The sequence below is a fragment of the Zeus faber genome, assembly GCF_960531495.2.
Source record: "Zeus faber genome assembly, chromosome: 6".
Lineage (NCBI taxonomy): Eukaryota > Metazoa > Chordata > Actinopteri > Zeiformes > Zeidae > Zeus > Zeus faber.
In genome coordinates this window covers 29,549,731-29,569,035 of record NC_137201.1, presented here as the reverse complement: position 1 = coordinate 29,569,035, position 19,305 = coordinate 29,549,731, and the positions used below count along the sequence as shown (strand labels likewise).

Here is a 19,305-nt window from a genome sequence, read left to right as displayed (position 1 = left end):
ATAATTTAATTGAAATGCTGATCTAGCTCTAGTAAACTCTACGCCGGGTGACCTTGACTTAATTTGGAACATGAGTAATTCAGTCCCCGCACACAGTAGGAAGTCGCCGTCAGACGAAACATGTATCCCCTAAACGCTGCTTCAATGGGTAGACAGTCAAACATTGTCTGACAACATTATTTAATAAGATAGCTAGGCCAAAAAAACTGAACAACTGTAGATTTTTGGGATGTCCCAGTGAAGAAGTTTCAAATAGTTATAAATCCAATAGGATGCACTGAGATATAATTCTGGAGCTGGGGGAGGGGTAAAATGAGTAAAGGTTAAAGGTGTGGCTGAATCGCCTACCAGTGCTCTAACCTATGGTGTCAAAGGTTTGCGATGTGGGGATGGGATGGTTTGAGCAGCCACACCTGACCTGGATCTAGGTGATTGGGTCAGGGTGGCTGCATACCTGTTGCTCATTGGTTGGGTTAACGAGCAGCAGGTTAAAACCCCCCATCCACACACACACACACACACTCAGGAGAGGAGCCCTGTCATGGCCTGTTCTATCTGCTCCTGGTTAATTCCACCCAGCCTCCTCTCTGCGATAAACTGATGTCTACAACCCATCGTCGTCTGTGTCTCTGTGCCGGAGGGCCCTGGAAACCCCACTTGGGTGGCGTGTGGCAGACAGTACTGCCGCAAGGTTGTTATGACATTCTTTACTTCCTTTGAGCCTTCGTCTGAATAATTACCTCTACGTTGCCATTGTTTGCACTGGATGTTGAAAGTCCAATCTCAGCAAAGTAGGTCAGAGACAAATAATTTTGCTGTCAAAGTCCTAATGGGAGCCAGACTGCCCCGGCCGAGAACCTCCGCCAGACTGATTCGTTTAGTTGAATCATGTTAGGTGTACCTCTGTAGCCTCACTGTTGCCGAGAGGCTCAGTGGGTTGATCTGATCGGAACCATAATGAAGAAAGCATATTATGCCTTCTTCACAGATTATGGTCTACAGATATATCTGTATCCCCGTGTTGCTCAATCAAATCAGACCGGTTGACTGGAATTCCTCTCTCTGTTTTATTGGATAATTCCCACCTCACCCCCCCGTAAGAACTAATTTTAGTGGAAAAAAATGTATTCTGAAACGATGTACAATGTACAAAATAAGTTACTAACCTCCAACAGAGATGTGTTGCTGATACCTCTCTGTACTCCTTGCAGTTGGAGAGAATCTAATTCCCCAAATCAAATATTTTCCACAAGAAACACGGAAACGGCATGTGGCCCAGCTGCAGATACAAACATTGCTGTCATAATGAAATAAATCACGGGCATCAATGACCAGAGGAGAGGAAAAGAAAAAGATGTAAAAAAAAAAAAACCAACCAGAAAAAAAAAAACCTTAAGGAGTGAAAAATTTACGATGGCAAAATATACAATCTAAGGATGATAAATGCACTGTTGATAAATGAGCGTCTCTTGCAATTGTTGTGCTTCATAAATATTCCCACCGCGATGCTTCTCCTGGGCTCCCGGCTTGGCAGTCTGACACTCGGCGCACGCTGATCTACGTGCAGCAGCTGCGGAGGAATTTTTTGAAGAAGTTCCTGAACTCCGTGTTGAAGACGGTGTAGATGACGGGGTTGAGGGCACTGTTGACGTAGCCCAGCCACGTCACCACGCTCATCAAGCTGGGCGGGATGTAGCAGGAGGCGCAGCGCGCTCTCAGGGTGTGGACAACGAAGAACGGAGTCCAGCAAAACAGGAACACACCTGCGGAGGGGGAAGGAGAGGCCGTCAGACGCGGCGCGGACTTTCATATGAAGCTCCTCCCGTCCCAGAGGAAATGGGTTGAATCGTAACCAAAACCCGTTTGCACCTTTAAACCTAAACTCACAAAGGAGGGTTGTAAATACCCTGTCTGTTATAACATCGATTTAAACCGCAAATGTTTTAAGTTTCATCCACGGACCGGGTGCACTGGGCCCTGCGCGATAAATCCCCTTTAGTTAGCGCGGGTCGGTGGTAAAGGTTTGTGCGCGTGATAATAGAGTGAAAAGCGATCAAAGTCAAACATCTACCGCTACTCTCACTGCACATCTTCTCTGTAACCTTTGGGCATGATGGCTCCTTCAGCTATGAGATTATAAAGCTCTCGCATCTCCCTTGCAAAGCGGGACAATATTCCAAATCTGATTTAGGTGGAGGGGCCCTGTTCACCTTGATGCCATAGCTTTGTCATCTTCAATCAAAGCAACAGCAGGGACGGAAATATAACTGTTATTTTTCATACAAGAAAAAGGCTTGATCCAATCTATGATGTATATTGCAGAGAGACACTCTATCTCCCTTCCATGAATATAGATGTAATCACACATTGGGGATATAGGGGGAGCGGTCATCAGTTAAGGAGCTGATAGAACTGTGTCATATGTGATGCTGGGAAAGATGCAGATGTATGCAAATGGGGAGGAGGTTCCTCATAGGCACTCAACTGATGTGCAAAATATTGATGAGTTTTCAAATAAAACCCAGATCGAACGATGGATTGGACACCCCCCCCCCCCCTCCCAACTCCCCCTCTGCAGAGCGTTTCCACCTCTTAAATCTGGTCGGCCGCTGGAAGTGCCAGACCGTGACTGGTGTTTTGCTGAAAGACTAACTTTATTTCACAGTAACAGGGATGCTTGCATCATGAACGTGTGCGGTTGTGTTGTGCTGGCTTGACCCTGTTCACATTTTATAAAATGTTCTCTGCTTGATATCAAGTCAGTCCTCTGTTAACCACCAGAGACAAGGCAACTGTGGAAATGAATCTATTGTCTTCCGTGATCAGTTGTTCACTACAAATGATAGTAGTAAACAACAGGTGGCCTCCGTGCCAACTTGTCCCTGCTGCTCAAATTGCATCGTGTGTCTGGCTGCCGTTTGGTAAATGGTTTTCACCAAACTCTTGAGAAATCTATCCAGCTCCAGGTTTTGTTTTAGGAGTTAAAGTAGTGCTACAGCAACTGAATAATCCCTTCGGTGTGTCTCTGCTGGTCCATACTGTTCCTAAATATAATCCACAGGCTCTGCAACGTTGATTTAAATATGCCCACAATAAAGGAACACATACTTTACAAAGCACAATAATATTACAATTGGATCACAGGGCCGGCAGCATTTGCAATAGCGTGGATACATGAATCAAATTCAATAAGGCAGGTGGGGAACACAGTGTTAAACACAAAGATTTACCACGGTTATTTTTATGGGAAAGGTTTAATATCAAGTTATTTATGTATATGCTATATCATTTATTGGGGAGACACGATATTGAGTGTGTAAATCCGGTGGGTTTCACATTGTCTCAGTCTCGAGGGGCTTCTCCGCCTTTTAAACGCCAATATAAAACTGAATGTGCTGGCCTGACTTGTTTCATTTGTTTCAAGTGGGTTTTACGCCCGTTAGAATATTGCTTCTGTGCTCACTCATTCCACTGCCGTCGGCTATAGATTTTGCCACCATCAGCCGGACCACAAGGACAGCCGGTAAGTATGTAAGTTTATATTTTATTACATAAATGATTAAGGCTTGGATGCGCACGCGGCTCTTTTCTCTGTTTTCGTGTCTGCGTTCTCTCCCACGTGTCTGGATCCTGAAGGCGCTGAAAAATAATTCTTTCCTTTAGTGTGTAAGCTATTTAAAACTGGAAGATACATTAGCGCTGCCTGCTGAACCGCAGAACGAGGGAAAGGAGATAAATGATGATGTTGGAGGGGGGTTGACCTGCGCAGTTCTCTCAAGCCCTCCTCCTATTTTTGGTAACACTTGAGAATAATGTCTGTTCAACATCTGTCACACGTTATACATTCTAATTAATTTGCGAGGAAAGATTTCAACTATTTTTGCCGTGATATGATTAATAATAGTGTATTGCTCAGAAACACATATTTATAAGATGAAAGCTCATTCATTAATGTCACTTAATTCATCGTTCAGTAATAGTTTCATAAGATACGTATAAGTGGGAGAGTGTGAATTGTGAAAAGCACTCCAGTTCAACCAATAATACAACATGTTTAGACACCTAAGGGTAATTTACTAAACAGGTGCGGGGATACATTTAGATCAAAATGAATGGGACTGAATATAGTGTACCTTGAATAAATCACTAATAATTTGTAGTCATTTCCATAAAATTATCATGATATATCAGCGTGGTTTCACAAGTATTGTTCATCAATCCCAGTCAGTCCGCTGTCCCCTTGATGGCTGCTGCGCTCAAGCTCTCAAAACAGGCGATCCCCTCTGGTTGACATACGGCACACACTCCCAGACCTGTCCACTCAATTCCTGCCTCCTGAACTACCTGGCTTGCATCCCCAAACTTGTTTCAGTTGAATTCACGCGGGCATGGACAAAGCACCAGTGAGAAGACGACATTGCAAGACCTCTCTGGCACGGCCCAGCAAGCTTCATTCTAAGGCAAACTAAGCCAGTGACAAAACCTGAACCAAAACACAAACAGACAGTATGCAGTCATTAGTGATTGCCAGTGAGCAGTGTGCGTTTTCCAGAAAAAAAAAAAAAAAATGTCCGACAATTGGCACTTTGATTGGTTAACTTTCAAAAAATCGAACAAAGTTCCAGAGCCAAATCCTCTGCGACTAATAGAGACAGGGGGTTGCGGATAATACGCCAGGACGTGGTCAACAGCCTGCCATGGCCTCCCCTCTCCCCTGATCTGAACATCCTGAACCTGGATGGGAAGTTCTAGAGAGAAAAGTGAGAAAAGTATATTTCCACTGCCCTCGTCCTGCAAAGGACTGGACGATCTTCTTCCTTGAAGAACGGTGTAACCTCCCACTACACAGAGTTCAGGACTGCTTGACGGTGCTCACAGAAGCATTGCAGATCCTCGTTAGGTCTTTGATATTAATGCATTGGAGTTTCAGTTCCTTTGCACGTCCTGTGTTAGTTATTCTTCGGGGTGGCCCGCCAGACAAATTGAAAGGGTCTTGGATTTGTGTTGTTTGTCTACGTTTTTCAAAAGTCCGATTTGCATTTTGATATTTCTGCAGTACGGTTACAACTACAACCTTTGACTATGAGCTGAAAGCTAATGCTTTTTAAACGATACTGAAAAACATCCTCCCCCTGGGGCCCCACTGTAAAGACTGCTCTTGATGCCACTAGACTTGGTTAACGTGGGTTCAATGGTGGCACGGCACAGCACGGCTCAGCACGGCTTTGCATGAGGTTCAACAGTGGGTGCTGTGATATACACTGCCACAACCCTCCATAGTGGTTTGTGTCTGCAAATGTCAAATAAATGTACTAAAGACCTAGACCCAGAGATAGTGAGGTCTCTGGGGGTCTTAGATCAGATGTACCCCCCCCCCCCCGCCCAGGATTCTGAACCATTTCACTTTTATTAATAAAAATAAAAGTCAGTGGGCTGGGTCATGAAAAAGAGTGTGAACTAGAAGATTCCAGACCCCGAGTGAATTATTTTCAGTGAAGCCCTTGATTCATGTTCCATTCGAGGTCACGGTCGTACCACTGTAGGCGGTATCTCCAGCCAGGACTGAATTTTTCCATGTGCAGTGCTGTTGTGATTGATTCATTGCTCGTTTGTTGCCTCAGCCTCCAGAAGTGGAATTGGACTTTGGAGAAATTGGAGTCAAGTGGGTGACAACAGGCAGAGAGCTTGTTGTGTTTGCATTTAAATGAGTTTTATCTTCAGGGATCTGCCCAGCGCTCATTACTCGGCCAGGTCCAGTACATTTGACAATAAACTGGATATTCATGTGTGTGGGACTAGAGACGTTGGCCTTTTGCAGCTCTACGAAAGGGTGTTGGTGTGAAAGTCACACAATCTGAATGCTCAGTACATCATATACACTTCCAAAAACAATTTTTTTTGTTGTTCTGGAATGCTGCTGCGTATTTAATACTTCCTCAAATCCCCCTCTTTTTAGAGTAAAATCAGCAGAACTTTCTCATGGCATGTAATATGTCTTCTATTTAAATCAGTGCTCTCCCACACAAAGGCTGTGAGGAACTGATAGTTCGCTGTCAGCAAAACAATTTCCAAATAAATTATTGTTCTCATTTAAATTCTTATTTTAGTTCATCATGCATTTAATATTTTATTTTATTTTTTTTAAATGTTTTTATTTTTTTCAAATAGCTCTCACTCTCAATTAGGCTCGGGGTAGGAGACCGTGGTTTAAATAGTTAGTATTCGGGTCTTTAATATGTGGCTCTTATCGAGAGCAAAAATATTTAGCATTAATTAACATCCAAATGAGATTATTTTAAAGGTACAAGTGACAGGCTGGAGACAATAAAATACTGTTTAGTTGCTCATCAGACCAGAAGAACAGGGTTCCTTGACAAGACAGTAATTAGAGTCGTGTGGAGATGAGGAAGGAGGGACGAGGGAGGACTGCCAAAGCGATTTAAATGTATTTGTATGATTCAGGCCAACTCACCCACAACAACAGGAAGCACCTTCATGGCTTTCCTCTCCCGCCCGTTGATCTTGGCCCTCTTCTTCTTGTGAGGTTCCGAGGTGAACTTGATCTCTGCGAACGACACAGTGGGCACCGCTCCGCCCTTGTACTCGGAGGAGGGGTAGGGGCAGTCCGGGGGCGGGTAGGGGTCCAGCTCCTCCCCCGTGTTGTCGGCGAGCTCGCGCTCGATGACCGGCGGCAGGGGGGGAGGCAGGGAGGCCAGGGGGGGCAGCGAGGCGGCGGCCTCCTGGAACTTCCGGCAGGCCTGGATGCTGTTCCTCAGCTTGGCCTTGCGCGCCTCCTCCCACCGCCGGAGGCCACGGAACATCCCGCAGTAGAGCAGGAGCATGATGGGACAGGGGATGAAGAAGGAGCAGACGGAGGAGTAGAGGACGTAGTCGTCGTTCTCCAGCTTGCACTCGCTGGGGTCGCGGTTAGGCACATTGTTGATCCCGAACATGACGGGCGAGGCCACGGCCAGAGCCAGGATCCAGGTGGCCGACAGGAGGACGACCTGGCGCTGGTCCACGTGCTTACGGTTGTAGTTGAGCGGGACCAACACGGCGATGAACCTGCGACAAGAGACAGAGCTCATGATGACGATTGATCGCTCATTACCTTTGATGCATTTGGTGCATTACACTAAGAGCCGCACAGTTCAGGAAGGCTCCGCATCACTAGCATTTGTATCCGTTAGCTCAGGTTGCCCATTTCCCTCTGATCCAATTGTATTTTCCGTACTCACGACAACGGATTTCCACAAAAGGACCCGTAACGCGGGTCGCCGCCTCCTTGCTCAATGTCAAACAGAGGAAGGACGTTAATCAGATTGTTTCATACAAATGACCGCAGCACGACGTCTGCTGCAGCTCATCACGGCGGGCACCTCCTCCTTCTGGGGCCCGTTCGCTTGGCTCTTATTTCTTCTCCGTCTTAGTTGCGGGTTTCGCAAGGGAGGGAAAAAAAAGACAAAAGGTCGTATTCCAGGGTATACTCATTTTTCTCGCTCCGAGGCGACTGTGGAGGCAGCGTGACCCGGCCGGGCGGAGGAAGAGGAGAGCTTCACCCCCGCCAAGCACCACCCCGCGTGTGCTCAGCAACCTTCAAATTAAGCACTTTGGGAAAAGGGGGAACGTCTACTGAGAACCCAAAATAAAGTTGTTCTTTTTCTGCTCGTGTTTCTTCTGCGGGGCCAAGACGTTTGGTCAGAGGTCCCGGTGTTAAGCTGTGTGAACGCAAGTGAATTTAAGATCTCTTTGCGTGACCGTTTGGGAGCGATGGGAGCACGTAGGATGGACTAATGGATGTGCTCTCGCCCCATTTTCTCCCTCCCTTCCTCCAGAGAATTCACAACATAATTGTTTATTAATGTGACTTCTTTACCATAGGTTTAAAAGGCCACGGCTTTGTGTGTACGGAATCTTTAAATCTCGAGGCAAAGATGCTGAAGCCGACCTCAAGGCCCTGGAGTGGACAGACAAAGACCTGGTAGTAAAGGTTGACCGCATCATCATCATCAACAAATCCTATTCCCTGGCACAGCACATTCTGTTTGTACAGTAGGATAATAATAATAATAATAATAATAATAAGAGGCTGTGTCATTTTTGTTGTTTAAAGACTTTTGCGGTAAATGATTGAATTGCTGTCCGTATTGGAATTGACCTTACAACGACCGTTTGAATCTATCAGATCAGCACAACCTTACACTGTGAGACTCCTGGATTGGCTGATTCTGAGTGTGTGTGTGTGTGTGTGTGTGTGTGTGTGTGTGTGTGTGTGTGTGTGTGTGTGTGTGTGTGTGTGTGTGTGTGTGTGTGTGTGTGTGTGTGTGTGTGTGGCTTAAAACCTGTATAGTGTGATGCTTGGCTCATGCTTCTTAGATCCCTGAAAGCAGAGCGGCGCCGGCGCAGAGCGGCACCCACCTGTCGATGCTGATAGCGCAGAGGTTGAAGATGGAAGCTGTGCACAGCATCACATCCATGGTCATCAGACTGTCGCAGACGGTCATATTCAGCAGCCACACACCATCTTGGAACTGAGGGGGAACAGAGAGGCGGACAGGCCGCCATGCTTAGTCCTGTATGGACTCTAGGTACCCTACCCTGCAACCCCCACCCTATGACATCCACCCGCAAAGAACTGTTTGATTTCATCATTTGTCAAAAAACTTTATTTCAAAGATTTGATACTTTTGAAATACTAAATACACAATTTAAAGCTAATATGAATGTGATCTCTCTGATCTTCAAGAAATGCTTGCCTGACATTTTAACATATCTAAAAAAAAGTTGTTAACACACAGTGGGCTCGATATTTTTGATATTGTTGTGAGATCCTCGCATTCAAATATGAAGGGATGTATTTTGTTTTGGACTTTCAACAACTGACACGAGCAGCACACATGGAGAAACCTGTTAATTGGGTTCTCTGTGTTGTATCTACTGATCTTCATCTTCACGCCCTTGTGCACCGACTGGTGTCGCCGCAGGTTGTAGCTGTTTTTGAACTGCCTGTCGCACGTCGCGCAGATGTGAGCCGGTCGACCCGGCTTGGAGACCGGCTTGATCATCACATCAAAAATGGCTTTTCAGTTGCACCAAACTATGACGGATATTATTGGCAGTGACCGTGGCACAGAAATATTGATACGAAACTGATCGTGTGTGGGATTATTGAAATCAGAGTAAAAACATACATTTTAATTCAAATGTTAGCTTGTTGATCACATTTTTCGTGATGAAGAAGGTCACATCATTTGTGGAAATTGAGTCAAATGACGTCCAGTCTTGTTTTACGGGATTATTAGAGACGCACAAGCAGAACGTGTCCAGTGCATGGTGCAATAAGCTCCTTCTCCTTCCCTCCTTCTTGCTGTCTCTCCCCTTCCCTCACTTATTCATTCATTCATTCATTCATCCATTCATCCATTCACTCTCTCATGTTCAATTACTTGCACTTTAGCCCTTCTTCATGGTGCTGCTGTACGGGCTCAGCCTCCCAGATTGCCTGTGTGAAATCTTAATTTGCTCATTTATTTTCATCACGCTGGATTGCTCTCCATCTCTGTTTATCTCTGTATCTAACCACTCTTGATTCTTCTCTTACTCGCTCTCTCTCGCTCTATCTTCCTCGGCCCCCGCTGGGGCTCTGTCTTTGTCCGTCACTCTGTCTTTCTCGCTCCTTTTTTTTTTAAACTCTGCCTGTTTGTCTCTCCCCTCCCTCGCTCTCTCTCTTCCTCCTGAGGCGACAGACAATTGCAAGGCTGTTTTCACAGTGACATGATTTCAGCCTCGCCAAAATCTGGAATACTTTAATGGCACAGTAATCACCCGAGCATTGTGGGGACTATTTAATTTTTTCTTTTTTTTTTTCCACAATGGCTTCCCCATGCCTACAGTGCCAGCGTGGTCCTTCCCATCTCGTGTTAGAATTCACCGGCAGGTTTTTTAGTTCATGGCAAAAAAAACAACTCAAAAAACGTCTGATTCACTCACAATTTTAAACAATATGTGATAGATTGTATTGTTTTCTAGAGTGTATGAAGTTTGTGAACCCAACTATTTTTAGGACTTCGATTGAAGATCTGTTCAGATTTTCGGTCAAATCTATGCCGAAATCCAGAAAATTCCAACGGATTCCCAAACTTTCCAGCACTACCTTTGGGGATTCCGCTGCTTAGAATTATGCAAAGTGACTCTAGTGAGATTTGCTGAGATTGATTCATCTTCATGGTGTTGCCAGTTAATTTTTCGCACACTGCACAAGCCACGACTTAAGATCAAGATCAATACGTTTTTTGATATGATCGTATAAGCCACGACTGCATTAAAATGGCTGGATCTGTGACCAGTAGGTTTGTCAAATCAATGGGAGAGGGAAGTTTACCAGAATTTGTCCGCTGGCTGGTGTGCGTTCACCTCTCTGCATCCTTTAACCCCTTCTACGCCCTGATCTGAGTTTATTGGCTCTGAGGCTCTGGACCCACTTTCTAGCACTGAAGTATAAATAGAGGAGACACATAGAAAACCAGTGAGGTGAAAACGCTTTTGTCCTGGCAGCAACATTGTATTGCATTCCGAAATAGCCTCCTGCTATGAGCCAATCAGGTTTACCTTTGATGAGAGAATGTGCAAGGTAACATGTGTTACTTATGTGCATTTAGCCATGTACCCTGCTTTTACTTCCATGCATTTTAGCTTGACTCAATTCGATATAATTTCATTCATTTTTTTGACTTTCCATGGGGAAAATGGACCACAGCGAGTGTGCACGGTCTGGCCAGTGTGCACGGTCTGGCCATGCACCGCAAAGCAAACCTTTGTTGCCTCCAACAAGGCCACTGCTCCATGCAGCCCTTCTTTCTAGCCTCCCTCATGCCAGTTTGATATTTAAATAAAATAAATATCCTTATCTAACTGTCTGACACCGCTGACATTACTTTGCTGATCACGACTGGGACAGACAGTTGTTTCGACAATCGCTGACAAGTGTACTTTGTTCAGATCAAAGCATCTGCTCAATGACTACATTTAAATGTAAATTAAATTGTGTCGTATTCGTTGGTGTGCAGCCGTCCCCGCTGCAGATGAAAGTGTCGCCCGGCGTTGAGAGAGATTATCCCGTGCCCGCCGGGCCTCACGTACGCCCCTTATCTCCCCGCCGCCCCGTCCTTCATAGAGGTAAGAATTCCTGCTGGAGGACGGTTACACCAGAACGTCACTGCTCAGGGAGAGGACGTCGTTCCCTGCGTGGAGCATGACAAGGCCAGACAGCAGCACATACAGTGACTTGCATTTGTATAGCTTCAAATTTATGAAAATTCCTAGTGTGTGTGTGTGTGTATATGTGTGTATGTGTGTGTGTGTGCGTGTGTATGTGTGTGTGTGTGCGTGTGTGTGTGTGTGCGTGCGTGTGTGTGCGTACGAACGCGTGTGTGCGCGTGTGTGTGTGTGTGCAGCCATAGCTTAGCAGTGGCAAGATTCCATGGAAAATGGGATAATGGGAATACACTCTGAAGGCTACTCTCTGTGTCATATTCACTGTGCCACCGTGTTATTTTTGTCAATACATGTGGCGCACAATGGGATCAAGTCACAGCGTTATTCAATCAGTTGATATTCAAAGTTTAATTTTATTAGGATTCATTTCTATATTCCGTTATACCTTGAGCGCCCAAAGGTGGAAGGTGCAAAAGCAGACACTTTCAGCAGATGAGAAATCAAAAGTCCGACATCTCTCCTTGTTTCTGTTCGGCGTCAATACGTGTCAGGACACATTCACGAAGGTCCTTCATTTCCTTTTCATTACAGAAGCACAAATTCCCAATTCTGTCTGTGATTCCAGATATATACTAATATGTACTTGTGTATTTGTCCTGAGCCTCTGGGAAATACCTTCTTTAACATGGCCGTGTGGCCCCAATTTAGATGCAGGTGACCCACGCCCCTCTCCGCTGCTGGGTGTCACGATTGTTTTTCTGAATCTCAGAACGCGCCGCGTGTCCTGTGTGTGTACACCCTGGTTAACCCCTCGTCACCCGCGCGCTGACGCACCTGGAAGGACCTCTGTCCCAACTAAATTACAATCCATTTATTCCGGGGCGAAGTCATTTCGCTCGCTGCACCCGATCAACGCCTGTCGTCAAACGCAGTTTAGCCTTTTTGTGGTATTCGCGGAGGCGTTCGGATGATTGTTTTGTTTTTTTTCCCGTGTCTCTTTTGTCGTTGGAAGTCGAGGGCTGAGTTTGTCCTGAGGCTGGCCTTGGGAACAGCAACAAGGGCCTGGGAATGGAATGTAAGGTCTTTGGGTTAACCATTGTCCGTGCGGCTCTGTCTGGTAGCCAGTGAGCTGGTGGAGCGCGCACACAGCGTGAAGGGGGGCGGAGGGGGGCAGCGTGTGCCCACAGACGCTGCTGAAAGGACATTTACGAGGCTGCCGCACAATCCTAACCACAGTCTGTCTGTTTGGTGACAATGCCTATATTTATACAGGCATCATGTGGAGTTAGAACTAAAAGTTTGACCTGCTACAATAATGTTATATTGCACTAAATATTTCTGTAGTGATCTATGATTTCAAAGGTCGGTGTAATAACAGTCATATGTATTTAATAATACTAACCTAACCCTAACCCGCACTCCCGGCGGGTTAGGGTTAGGTTGGAATCGGGACTGCAGAATGCAGAGGCAGCCGAGCCGTGCACCCCACTGAGCGGTCAGGCCGAGGTCACATTGATGTCATGGCCGCGACACAATTGGTGTTTGTCTTGGCTTGAGAAGCGCTTGTTGCTGTCCTCGATCCGCAGCACAGTCTGGGCTGTGCTCGTCAGAGGCTGCTCAACACCCTGAGAATATTATTGCAAACATGCAAAATTCGGTGGGTTTATCGTCATCATCGATCATTTCACCCAATATATCACAATATCTGCAAACCTACTGAAAACGCAGATGGGTTTTTACATAATACCATTCAAACCATATGTTCATGAAAAAGTAACTCAAAACTCTAGTTTTCAAATAAAACGCATTTTCTCAAGTTATTCTAAAATGTTTTCAACCTCCTACCGTTAGAAATCTTCACAATAACACAAGCGGATGGGAATGGTTGGAATCCTAAATGTCCCGCCTGTATGTGCCATATATGAGTACAAGCTCTCACAAAACGCTTAAGGTCATTTACAGAGGTACCATTCCATCATACTGCTGAATAAAAACATGCTGGGTGTCGCTGAAAAGCCCACGGCCCCGAATTGTAAACGATCACCTGATGACTACCCTTCCTCATCTCCTTCCACCACATGCAAGTAAGTCAGACTCAGGACTCAGCTTTTCATTAAATTGCGTTTAACGAGAAGTCGTTTAAATGTTTTTGTCGATTAAGATGCCTCTCAAGTTGATTTCTCTTTTGAGAGCATGGCACACAGACCTATTTCTGTCACTCAGCCATCAGTCATGGCTGCTGTCAAACTATTCCTGCTGCCAACAGCAGACTGCATGACGAAGTGCATGACGTCACAAGCAAGTAGGCCTATGTCATGTCTGGTTTTATGTCACCGCCCCGCCCACCCCACCTTTGATGCATGTATTTATTTATTTCTGTTATTGAAGATTCATGCCTATATTTATAACTTTGGAGCAAACTATTCTATGTTTTCTTTGTATGTATTTCATTTGTATTGTCTCTCATGGACCCCAGGAAGAAAAGTGGCTTTGTAGTGGGACTGCCGAGGGGATGGTGCATGGGGTAAACAATAAACAATGAGACTTCTTGAAAAGTCGATCTGTTATTGCTGTAGCGCCACAATTTCACCACAAATCTATATATTATTGTTGCTATTACTATTATTGTTATTATCGTTGTTGTTGTTATTATTATTATTATTATTATTATTATTATTATTATTATTATTATTATTTCTTCCATTTGATATATCTATATCCTGATATTGAAACGGTTAGAAAAACAAGTGTCTCATCTACAGATTGATATAAATGAATGTGGTCTCCAGCCTCACCTCAGAATAGACGAAGAGCGGCAGCACCAGCACGGCCAGCATCAGATCCGCCACCGCCAGGCTCACGATGAAGTAGTTGGTCGTAGTTTTCAGCGCCTTCTCCGTGTACACGCTGAGGCACACCAGCAGGTTCCCACATATGATCACCACGATCAGCAGCACCCCGAACACCAGGGCCGGCAAGTTGTGCACGGTGTCCACGGTGCGGTCGGACACGGTGCGGTTGGCCGGCATATCGGGCGCGGATCCGCTCCGAGCGCGCACACAGCGGAGCCCCGAGGGGAGACTCTCATCTAGGAGCGGTCTTCAAGTGGTGGCCAGGGTGAACGGTGAAGGTCACGGTGGAGCTTCCTTTCCATCCTTTTTAGTAGCCGGTGAGAAGACGCCGCATGAAGCCCCCTTCAGTGTTGCAGCACCGGACAGAGCCACCGTGCGCCTCCGTCTCCAAAGAACTTTGGTGCGCTCTTTACGCGCGCCTCCCCAGTTGTTAGAAATAGATGATAGCGTCGGTAACTATGGAAAAAAAAACAAAAAAAACGAAAGGAGTCCACTCCACGCACGGTCTGCGGTCTTCACCTCACCCCCACAGCATCCAGGGTTCTTTCACCTGTAAAAGGAAGCTTATCAAGGCCAACGGGCCAAATTAGCTGCGTAAAGCCGCTTATACCTGGGCTTCCACCGTGTCCTTGAGCGCTAGCCAGAGACTCGGTCTTAACGCTGTCAGCCTCTCCCCTTGCAGCCAGCAGGCTTCTGCTGCTCACACATCAGATTATGCACAGTTTATACCACAGAGAGATCTCACACCGACACTGAAGGAACGTACCTAACGAGGAAATTCCCTGAGCTTAAAGTGGCAATCCGTAAGATTATTTTGTTTTAAAGGGGACCTATTATGCTTTTCCTTATTTTCTGTCATATATATACAGTATAATGTCACAATGTGGGATGTTCATATAAGGCGTGGCCAAAGTGTTAAATAATGAGGTAAACTAATGACAAAGAGTACTCCCTGTGTACAAAACCCTCCTACGCTGTGTTTTCAAAGGTTTTTTCTACTTTCTGGGGAAGCTGACGTCAGCTTGTCACCGACTGCTTTATATGGTCATCTGCTCCAGCCCATCCCCTGTGCGTTTCTCCAAACAAAACCAGTAAAAATAGTGTGTTTTTATTGTAGATGTATTTTTGTATTTTATTTCCGACGTTAACATGAAACAAAAGATCCCCTCTTCCAAGAGTCCCGGTGCGTGGCGCTGTCCTTGTCTCCCACAAGCCTGGAGCACTCAGAACAAACTTTAAAATGAGGCCGTGTAGATCTGATATGAGTGAAGATTCAGCAGCTTATTGATTATTTATCACCTCAGATATGTTCAGAAACAGATTTTGGTGGACCGATAAGGTGAAATCACTGAAAGTTACGGAGCAAATACAACGACAGTCGGAAGCCATGCTCAAACCCCATTGGCTCACAGAACCTGGACCTTGTGCTGAAACCCCATTGGCTCACAGAACTCGGGGCCTCGGGAGGGTGGCTCCTCCCATTTAAACAGAGCATCAGGAACACAATGGATTTAGAGACATGTTGGAATGGCTCTAATGCATAATCTGTCGCAGTGGTCTTTTCAGCAAAGATAATTCAGAAACTGCTTTTGGAGACATCAGAGACATATATTAAGTTGTGTAAAAAGGAGCATAATAGGTCCCCTTTAAAAGAAGCCCAAGTTTGATGCTTTGTTAAGCTGTCACTGTTTAAAAGACACAACCATTTAATGTATTTGCGTTTTTGTATTTGCGTGCATGTGCTCCTCTGTATGCCATCTCCATTGTTGGTGGCGGGGTCCGCCTTTCCCGGCCACGTGCAGGAAATTATGGTTGCCACGGTGAATGTGATGAAGGCTGTCAGTAAACCGTTGATTTGATGGAAAAACATCACCACCACCTCACGTGACGAAGAAAATCAATCTATCAAGAGAAGGCATGCTCTCGAAAAAAACAATTTAATTTTTCTAGAATGGAGACGAGGGTGAGCATTTTTTTTTTTTTTTCTTTGCAGTTTCAAATGGAATTCCGGTACTTGTAGAGTAATTCATCCGGAACAGACGATTTTATTGGCTGCCCCTTTAACGAATGCTCAATTATTCACCCGCATACAAAACTGCCGTATCTGGGGGCCCACGCACCGCCTTATATCTCTCTCATTAGATCCATCCATTCAAGTTCCACATGATGTATGTCTTGTTTTGAATAGAATATGACTTTTCCAAACACACAGTATTCGTGATGGCGTCAGGCCGTATGCATGATCTCAGCCGCAGCTGCCTTTTCCACTTGGTTAGTCAGTATAATCACAGTGCTCATCTGGTCCTGGGGAAATGAGAAGAGGAAGTCACTTTCACTCCGCTGCTTTGGCCAGTGCCATTTAAGTGCCAGACTGCCAAAAGGGTTTACACCTGGCAAGGAGTTACAGCTATTTGCAGGTGCCTGCTTCCTACTGTGCTCCAATTTTCTAATTTTGGATAAACTGGAGAGATTTTTGTTCATTCCGTATTTGAAGGTTGTCTCATGTATAGGGTAAAATGATCCTGGTAGTTGGAAAGACTGGAATGTAGTGGGCCTCTTCCCACGCTACTGTCTTTGGATAAATTATGGTATTCAGGATCCTTCAGACTTGGTAATATGGTAACGTGTTTCTGAGCATTCTGTCACAAGGCTCAACATCTTAGACACGCCAGATCCACAAATAACCATCCCTCCCCCTTTTTTTTTTTTTACCACAGTCTTAACAGTATACTCACCGACCAGCCTAGTATTGAAATACAAATTGTAAGAGACTACACACACCTCCTCCTCCTCCTCCTCCTCAATAATCTACTCTACTTCTACACTAACCCATCTCACCAACTACCACTTGCATTAACATTTTTGCCAGCATTCCCTTTCATCCCTTTTCACCAGCACGAGTGACAATATAATGGATTATTCACCATATTTGGTGTAATTATTTTATTTTTATTCATGGGAGTCTCAATCACGACAATGAATGGATTGACAGTACGAGCTGGTACGGAGCTGTATTTGTTTGTGTGGCGATGTTTGTGTGCCGGCGGAGGATGAGGCAGAACCGAAAAAAAACAACCCTTAACTCTGGCATTTTGCCCGTTGTTGTGGCTCTCTTTGTGTGGATTTGTAGCGTCAGTTTGTTGATTCTCCGTTCTCCATAGTGTTGGCCAACAAACATCCCTGCGCGATCTACGCGCTTTACTTACTCGCCGTCATTCGTTTCCTCCGCCCCCGCGTCTTTGAGCCATTTTCCTCCTCCGCTCAAGAAAGACCCGAGGCTCTTAAAAGTCTCAACGGTGGTGATACGAGGAGCAGTCGAAGGGGGCCAAGGTGCTTCGTGAGTGAACGTGTCTTTAAAGTTTTCTGCTTTGTTTTGTTTTTGTTTTCCTGAAAACAAAACATGGAACAAATACATCGGATTGACAAGTATAACAATCGACTTATAATAACAAAAATTAAAAATAGAGCTGCAGGTGGCAATGCACAGGGTCCGGTTTAGTCGCAGCTATTGTACCAATTACACTGATTCGTTTTCAGAGTTTTCGTGAAACACAACGAAAATGGCCATTTCCGTTTAAAATAAAAAATAAATAATGGAAAATGCTATTTCCGTTTTCAACAAACGTAACGGTAGAAGTACACCATGTGTTGGCACAGCGTACGGGCGCGGCGCCCGGTGTGATTATTGAGTATGAGTGAGTGTTAGTGAACATTGAAAACAACAGCGATTTAAAACTTGTTTAACACAGTTTGATGATGCTGTGTCGAGTGGCGGGGTCGACCAGACAGACGCCGTTGCGAGGCTACAGCGACCCCGACGTTGAGTTGTCCGGTCGAAAAATACAACAACAACCTCGGACGGCCGCGTGCCTTTTTATTACCGACTTCTCTTCAGACGCTCGCTCTCCAACCACTGGCGCCCAGCGCTCTCCTCCTCCTTCCACACCGTCCTGGACCCCTCCCCTCCAATCAGATGAACTGATCGTCTCCTCCCCGTCTCCTCTCCGCCCACAGTCTCTCTCACACACACACACACACACACACACACACACACACACACGCACACACACGCACACACACACACACACACACACACACACACACGCACACACTGCGTGTTTGTTCTTTGTATTTAAAACGGGTTTTGATCAATAAGCAAATCCAGCAGCAGCTCTAGGTGTCTGGTGCAATGTAGGCTCACAAACAACACATTTGAATTGATTGCGCTCTTGACGGAACCATCGCTCCGTAGTTTCATCTCGTGTTTCTGTGGCAAAGGCTCGGGGAGACGTGTGTAGTTGAAAAAAAATTAAAAATAGAGAAATGCCGCGCACGCCCCCCGGTACCTGCGCTCGTCTAGTTCCGGCCACGGCTGCGGCGGTAAAACTCCACTGATCACGCCGACAGATATAATGCGATATGGATCAAACTTGGCCCGCAGCATGTGTGGACAGCCCCGAAAACAAAATCTTATTCCAATCGTGTCCGTGGGCTTGACGGTTTCTGAGCGCCAGACGATATCACATTACAGTGACGTGTGATAGTGACCAGAAGAAAAAGAATCAGAGAAGAAACAGCAAAGCAAAGAGTAACATCAGTTTGTAAATAATGACAGATCGACGAAACAAGTATATACACCCAAAAAAAAAAAGGTTTTTAAATATATATATCCTTTTTTATTTTTATCTTTTCATAAAATGAGTAGTAAATGAGTAGTATCCCCAATTAAGCAAATGTTTCTTTATTTGGATGTGATCTTTATTTTCCAGGGAAAATCCTTTTGTTGTTGTTTTTAATGTCACCATTAGGGCCAACTCTGTGAGCGGGATGGCTTTGTGGAAACGGTCCCCGCTGTAGGCGGAGGGGAGGCGAGGACGTCGGCGGCCCATGTCTGTCTGTCCCCAACTGAGGTGTAGGCCCATGTCTGCCGGTGTCTCCGGTCGACTGCATGTGCAAACCATCAAACCGTCTTGAAGCTGCGTTGGCAGGAAGTCGGAGTAAACCCCCCCCCCCCCCCCCCCGCAGTTTCCACAGCGGGGGGGAGAATCGCTAGTTGGCTCTGAGGGGGACGAGGGGGGTGGTCGTCAGGGCGATGGGCAGCGTCCAGGCGATCCTCCACATCCCGGGGAGTCACCTGATCCGGTTCGACCAGCAGGAGCATCGCCCGACGCAGCGCCGACGGAGGTCTTCGGTGCCGTGATGGACGCGGCGGAACCGCTCCGGCAGCCGGGGGAAAAGA

General features: G+C 45.8%; 1 protein-coding gene across 1 annotated transcript; it reads right to left on the bottom strand.

Annotated features, from left to right (window-relative positions):
- Nucleotides 1-1,557: 1,557 nt before the first annotated feature.
- On the bottom strand, nucleotides 1,558-14,243 carry LOC307231506 (D(4) dopamine receptor-like; the record flags this gene model as incomplete). Its single annotated transcript, XM_080002250.1, has 4 exons — nucleotides 1,558-1,763; nucleotides 6,473-7,065; nucleotides 8,419-8,531; nucleotides 14,010-14,243. The coding sequence occupies 4 exons, from the start codon at nucleotides 14,241-14,243 to the stop codon at nucleotides 1,558-1,560; spliced, it is 1,146 nt and encodes a 381-aa protein (XP_079858376.1).
- Nucleotides 14,244-19,305: the final 5,062 nt, after the last annotated feature.